Source organism: Lagopus leucura, unplaced genomic scaffold (assembly GCF_019238085.1).
Source record: "Lagopus leucura isolate 7727_CA_CO unplaced genomic scaffold, USGS_WTPT01 Super-Scaffold_100024, whole genome shotgun sequence".
NCBI lineage: Eukaryota > Metazoa > Chordata > Aves > Galliformes > Phasianidae > Lagopus > Lagopus leucura.
Genome location: NW_024962276.1, coordinates 7,461,971 through 7,469,099, shown reverse-complemented (window position 1 = coordinate 7,469,099; position 7,129 = coordinate 7,461,971). Strand labels below are relative to the sequence as shown.

The 7,129-nt window shown below is 49.3% G+C and overlaps 1 protein-coding gene across 1 annotated transcript in view; it reads left to right on the top strand.

Moving 5' to 3' along the window:
* TBX4 (T-box transcription factor 4) overlaps nucleotides 1–6,896 on the top strand; it is a 24,743-nt gene extending 17,847 nt beyond the window's left edge. The window contains exons 6-9 of the mRNA XM_042880046.1: nucleotides 2,278–2,430; nucleotides 3,492–3,580; nucleotides 3,998–4,239; nucleotides 5,436–6,896. Of these exons, the coding sequence (XP_042735980.1) occupies nucleotides 2,278–2,430; nucleotides 3,492–3,580; nucleotides 3,998–4,239; nucleotides 5,436–6,058 (1,107 nt within the window). The 3' untranslated portion in view covers nucleotides 6,059–6,896. The remainder of the gene's footprint in view (nucleotides 1–2,277; nucleotides 2,431–3,491; nucleotides 3,581–3,997; nucleotides 4,240–5,435) is intronic.
* Nucleotides 6,897–7,129: the final 233 nt, after the last annotated feature.

Sequence of the window (7,129 nt, the reverse complement as noted above, 5' to 3'; positions counted from 1 at the left end):
TGTGTGTGTGTGTGTGTGTGTCTGTGTGTGTGTGTCTGTGTGTGTGTGTCTGTGTGTGTGTGTGTCTGTGTGTGTGTGTGTGTCTGTGTGTGTGTGTCTGTGTGTGCTTCTTGCTTTCCAGAAAGTTGTTGGTGGGAATACAGGCAGTGGGCAGGTCAATTCAATGCTTGCTTCCTGCACCTGGGACAAAGTGCTGTGTATTTCACCCTGGGGCAAGGGGCAAAAGCACATTGCAGTCGGTTAGATTAAGCTGTTTTGGTGTTTTCCCCCCCCATAGATATCAAGCAGCTCAAAGTGAACCTCTGGGAGGATTTGTAGCCATGGATGTAACCATGTGCATCTGTCAACAATCCTTCCAAAGGCTTCTTCCAGTTTGTGTTGGAGCTGGAAAAGGCTCAGGCCAAGAAAAGGGTTTTTAAAGGAATCTTTATGCCCTCGAGGGTACTGTTTTGGAGAGGAGGTAGGAAACAGGCTGCTCATCCACCCGCTGGAAATCTGAGGTTAAATGCCATTCACTTGTTCTGATTTGGAGCCACACGTTGCCTTGCCAGACCCGGGCAGCTGGGGACAGGAGGTGAGCAAAGCTCAGCCCCCTTCAGCTTCTGCTCCAGACAACCCATATTTATCAACCCTTAATTATTGAAAATTGACGTGCCCTTTCTTATGAGCCTCAGCCTTCTGGCGTTGCTCATCTCGGCTGTTTTACGAGAGGCCGCCACATGAAAGCGCAGCAAAAGCTGCAACCCAAAACCTGAGCCGACCCTCTCAGCTCTACAGCCTGCGTATCAGCAGCCACAAAGTGCTTCGGAGACGTGATGCAAAGCTGATAAAATGCCAAAAATTCCTCATTCTCTCTCTTGGGGAGCAAGGAGGGTTGTCTGGAAAATGTCAACAATAAAAATTGTGTTTAAGTGGTATATATAATGCAGCCTGCTACTGTGGGCAGATCCGTGTGGCCGGATGGAGGGGCGTGGGGAGCACGAGCCCTGAGCAGTGCCTCCTGTCCAGCTGCAGTGCAGCACTGTGGCACTGTGCATGACCAGCTGATCTTGAGGCAAACTTCTCATTATTTTTCATTTAAAATGGGCTAAATCCACACTTTGTGTGAACTAATGCAAACTGGCTTTGTCTGTCCATGCATCCTTCTGTCCTTTCTGTGCATCAGTCCATCTGTTTTTCCATCTGTCTGACCATCCATCCGTTTGTCCATTTACCCACCCACACATTTGTCTGCCCATCCATCCATCCTTCTATTCATCCATCCATCCACATGTCCAATCCACCTGCCCGCACGCCCATCCCTTCTCCCATCTCACCACCACCTCCTGCAGACTCAACCTGTGCAGCATTCCCTGTTGATTCCATATCTCCATGGGGCTGAATGTGTCCTGCTCAGGGTGTTGGCCATGCTGGGGACAATCCAGCCCCAGGAACAGCTGGAAGATGGTTTGGGAGTGGGAAGAGGCTGAAAAGTGCTGTGTTGAGGAAACCAGAAGCAAATAATTTTTTCTTTGTCCAGAGAGAGGAATAGAGGCTTTTCTTAAAACCCATCCCACTCCTTAGAAGAAAATCCATTTCTTTAAACTACTTTGTCACATGTGGGCACAGCCATTCTTGTGGCAGAACAATGAGGCACCAGCCCCTGCGTGCCTTGGCAGAGCCCAGCGCTGTGCCCTGCGTGCACTGGGGGGGCTGAATGCCCACTGCATCCCACAGCCCCTCCTCACCATTCTCCAGCCACGTCTCACCTGCAGGGTTACCCGTGGGATCTGCTGCACGACCTGCAGAAAACCTTCTGGTTGAAGCTTTCTCTTAGCGGCCGATGAAAGAAAAACACAGACTTCTTTTTTTTTTTTCCCCCTCCGTGGTTTCTGTGATATATATATATATTTTTGCTTTTTCTGTTTTTCAGCTCTGTAAAGTATTTTATGGGGAAGCTTTATGGACCAGTCTGCTGGCGAATTATATGTATTTTGCAGCTTCAATGTGAGCTGAGAAAAAAATTTACGGCTTTGTTTCCACCCAGGCTGACTCTGTCCAATAGCAATAAGAAAAGGAGCGTTCAGCAGAAAAGCTCCAAGTTCAGTGCAGCATTGCTTGCCAGAGCAGCAGAGACCCGCTCTGCTGTGGGTTGTACATGTTATACAATGTTGTTTTCCCCTACAGTCTGAAAGCAAAGCTGAAGCGTAGCGCTAGTGGGACCAAGCTGTCAAGTGGCCAAGACTTGCCATTTTTTACAAAATCGGATTGTTCACTTTAGCACCAATTGTTTTCCAGATTATCCTCAATTCAATGCACAAATACCAGCCACGGCTGCACATTGTGAAGGCAGATGAGAACAACGCTTTTGGCTCGAAGAACACGGCATTCTGCACCCACGTGTTTCCAGAGACGTCCTTTATCTCGGTGACCTCCTACCAGAACCACAAGGTATGGCACTTTGGGATCCAAAGGGGCTCATTTTGGGCTGTGTGCTCCTATAGCTTTGCTTGGGGAGGGCACAGAACTGCTCGAAAAGCTGAGTTTCCATTGCAGCCCATTAACCTCGAAGCATGGCTGATGAGCCAGAGGATGCAGCTAAGGGGAAGCACAACAAGCGCTGGGCACCAACAGCCTGGCAAGGCCTGATCGCCCAGGAACTAATGAATTGGATAATAATAAACTCTAAGATGTCATTCAAAACAGTGAGCAAATCCAATAACAGCTGGGAAAAGCTTGCTCATAAATCTACAGCAAAAAGTAATTATAGCATGTGTGTTTAGCAAGGCACACAAGGAATGCAACCATAAAACCGAGCTAGGAGCCTGCGCTGTGGTTAGGAGGTGAAGGTAGGAGGGGGCTCCAGGTGTTTGTGTTTTGCTGGGGAGGGGGAACACAAAACACAAGGGCCTGGGGCTGTGCGTTGGGTGTGTGGCACAGTGATGCACTGACTGCAGGGTTGGGTTTCTCCACATCTTTTCTATGCACTGGGTTGCGGTCCTATTTGCGGTGATCCCTGGGTGCCTCTTCCTCCTGAACAGACGGCTGTGTGTCCTTTGAGGCACACAGTCCTTGCAAGATTTTGCAATTAGCAAGCAGTTAAAAGGCTCAGAGTGGCAGCCTGGATGAGTGTGGTATGGTAAGACAGGGGAAAAAAAGGTACGTATTTAGGCACCAAAGTGAATCCTGTTTGAAAAGTTGTAGACATTGGTGTAAAATGACCAATTGCCCAAACGTGGTTAACCAAAAAGGCTCAAAAGCGCTTATTTAATACCTCCTTAAAATATCGAGGTCAATGGTGCCTTTCATCCCTGAGGTCCCCAAAGTGCTCCATAAACTTAATACTCCCACTGTCACTGCTGTGCGTGGGCAGGGGCTGGTGGCTGAGCGCAGTGCAGGTGGTGGCAACGTCTTCTTTTGAAGGAACCCACCGGGTACCAGAGGACTCAGCCCCTCCGCCCATCATCCCATCTGTTTTCACATGATTTCTGCTTGCTTTCCTTCTCTTAAAGATAACTCAGCTGAAAATTGAGAACAACCCCTTTGCGAAGGGATTCAGGGGAAGCGACGACAGCGACCTGCGCGTGGCACGGCTCCAAAGGTATGGTTGGAGGACGGATGGGAGGGCTCTGGGTCAGCAGGCTGAATTTGGCTGCTGCACATAGCTGTGCGGTGTCTGGCATGCATTGCTCAGCCCCTTTGCCCTTGTCTTACTGTCAACGTGCTGCACCTCTTTGAAGAAAACTGTTGAATGCTGTGGGGCATCCAATTTTCTTGTATTTGAGGGCATTTCATGCCCTCCCTGCCTCTGACAAGCTCTTCCTGTAGCCAAGTGATGCATTTCGTGTGCTGTTGCAATGCTTGCCCACGCCCGGAGCATGGTGAAGGTTAGCTCATCGTGCTTGGCAAAGGCATGGAGCCGTTGGATGGGGATGTGCTGGGGCAGCCAAACTCATATTTCATCCTCCTGGTCATGCTGATGCTGTCTAACCGGTAATATTTTTCTCGCCTTCTTCAGCAAAGAATACCCAGTGATTTCCAAAAGCATCATGAGGCAGAGGTTGGTGTCCAGCCATGGCCAGCTCTCCACCAAGCCGGACGTTAACCCACTCCATGGCAGTCACCAGACCCTCCAACACTACCAGTACGAGAACGGTGCTCACATGCAGTTCGCAGCCTCAGATACTCAAGATCTGTCACTCAACACCTTCACAGCACAGAGAGATTCAGGGCTCTTCTATCACTGCCTGAAGAGAAGAGGTAACTCGAGTTTACACTGAAAAATATCGCAGCAAATAGGCCTAAGAGCACTGAAAGTTTACCCATAATCCCAGTTTGTTTTGGATGTGTCTCTTAGACCTTAATCTTCAAAGTGATCAAAGTGTTTTGGAGGGTCAGGGTTCACAAGCTGGATCTTTGGGCAGTTGTTAGTGGTTTTGTCCCATAGAGGGCAAATTGAGGCTCTGAGCTAAAAAAAAAAGCAAAACAAAACCAACAATCAGTACACATAATCTAAATGGAATGAAGCCACACTGAAAAATTATCACTTGATAAGTCATCCGAGTTAATAATATTTGCAGGGAGGAGGCCTTATCTATCCTGAAATGTCCTGACGTGGCCAATTAGCATTAAGGAAGTTGCCCTGAACGAGCGCTTTGCAGGAGGAGCCTTTGTAGTTATCCCAGTGCAAGCAGTGGGGCAGTGGAGGCCACGCATCCTTCTCCTTATCAGCGTGTCCTAACTTGAAGCGAGCTGTAGCTGCGTTGTCTTCCTTTTAGTCCAGATCAGATGAGATCATGGCATGTTTCAAGTTAGAAGGAAAATTATTCACGCAGCCAAATCCTTCTATTTGCATGTCTCATTGGCTGCTAATTTATTTAAGCTGTGAGAATCCTCTGATCATGGGCAAATGAGGAATTCAATACCACCAGAAATAAGGACTGTGAAGCAAATGTGTTCTTCTAGCAGATGTTTAATTTGCAGATGAGTTCATAAATGCAGCATTCTAACCAGCTAACGAGCTCCCGCATGTGAGGCTGAGAGGAAGAATGGGCAGCTGGGAAAGGTCTCCTTTATCTTGAGATATTTCTGCAGCTTTTGACGTGAATATCTGGGAAATGTACAGTGATTTTGGTACTGACAGGAAGGAGGGCTGTGATAAGACCCTTTCAGAGACTTCTTGAGTTTGTCAGGAGTAGTGCTGCAGGAGTGCCACGGACCTCTGTTATCTGGATGGAGGTGAAGTAATCCCTGATGTGAGAATAGTCACTTACTTACCCTGATAAATGTCATCAGCGTGCTTGGGAGGATGATGGAATTACTCCAGTATTTTGCAACACGACACCTTGTTGGTATTGCACGTTGTCTGAAATGGTCTGAAAAAGAGCACTGGTGGTGTAGCGGAACAATCCTGCGTTCTGAAGTCCCATCCCTGAGCTCTTTTTCTTTTCCCGCAGAAAGCGCGCGGCACCTGGACCTGCCCTGCAAGCGTTCCTACCTGGAGGCCTCCTCGTCAGTGGGTGATGATCACTACTTCCGCTCCCCACCACCCTACGAGCAGCAGATGCTGAGCCCGTCCTACTGCAGCGAGGTGGCCCCACGGGAAGCCTGCATGTACTCTGGGTCAGGGGCTGAGATCGCAGGCGTGCCGGCAGTGGATGACTTGCCGCCTCCGCCTCCCCCGCTGAGCTGCAATATGTGGACTTCAGTCGCACCTTATACCAGCTACAGTGTTCAGACAATGGAAACTGTGCCCTACCAGCCCTTTCCAGCCCATTTCACAGCCACCACCATGATGCCACGGCTCCCGTCCATCGCGGGGCAGGGCTCACAGCCCCCGGGGAACAGCCACTTCAGTGTCTACAACCAGCTGGCCCAGTCTCAGGTTCGGGAGCGCGTCCCCCCATCGTCTTTCCCAAGGGAAAGAGTGCACCCGTCCGTGTGTGAGAGGAAGCCGCCTTCCCCACACCTCAACGCTGCCAATGAGTTCCTCTACTCCCAAAGCTTCTCCTTGTCGCGGGAGTCCTCGCTGCAGTACCATTCAGGAATGGGGACGGTGGAGAACTGGACGGACGGGTGACTCCGCGGGCCCAGCGGTGCCGCAGCTTGCGTTACTGCTCCGGGACGGTGCTAAGGCAGCGTTATACCTGTGGGTAACTTGCACTTGGGTGAGATGAGCATGCATTTCCCAGGGGCGCGTGCGTGCGGGGAGAGCCCATCTCGGGCACACTGAGAATTCCGACTCCTGGATCCATCAGCCTCTGACTCACTTCCAAATGAATTAATTCTCACGTCTTCATTACCGATCTGATAGAAACCATCTTCTGGACTAACGAGTGAAGTCGTCTGTCATTCACTTTTGCCTGTATCAGTAAACGTCCATGAGCAAATTTTGGCTTTTTGGGAAAAACACGAGCTTCATTTGTATGGTACTTGGTTGGCAAAGTCACAGAACCCCCCAAACCAAAGAAGAAGCGATCCGTTGGGCTGTGTAGCTCCAGGACTGCTGTAGCAGCACGTGTTAGGCTCTGTCCACCTGCAGGAATTTCCTTTCCTCTGATGCCAGTGGTGAGGTGCCAGTCCAGACCTTCCCAGCACAGCGCAGAGAGGAGAAGCACCGGTGCTCAAATGTCCCTTCCTCCCCCATCGATCATGGCTGTGGGAGACTGAGAAGTGAAGCGTTACGCCCCGGGCCAAACAGCAAATTAATTGCAGCATTAGGAACATACCCAGTGTCTTCAGACTCTGTTGATCAAATCACACTTGCTTATTGCAATATATTTATGAAATTTAAGCTTAAAAGTCGCTAATACTTTCCAGAAAGGGTTTCTGTATTTGCTGGTCCTTCATTTCTTTTGCATTCAGCTGAAACGCGCTTTTTGTGCTATGTCTTTTTTTTTTTCTTTTTTTTTTTTTTTTGCAGCTAGCTTGGGAAGAATTGTTTTCGGCATAAAGAAGGCATGGAGAAGCGGTCTTTAATTGTGGGGTGGGAGCAGAAGGAGTTCCCATTGCCTGTCAGGCTTTACAGTGTACAACTATTTGTAAAGCAGGTAAAAATCCATGACCAATGTATAGGTTGCTACCACTGCTTACCGTGGAAGTATCTTGAGCTGACTCAGTCCGTGCTGACTTTGCTTACAGAGTGCCCCCA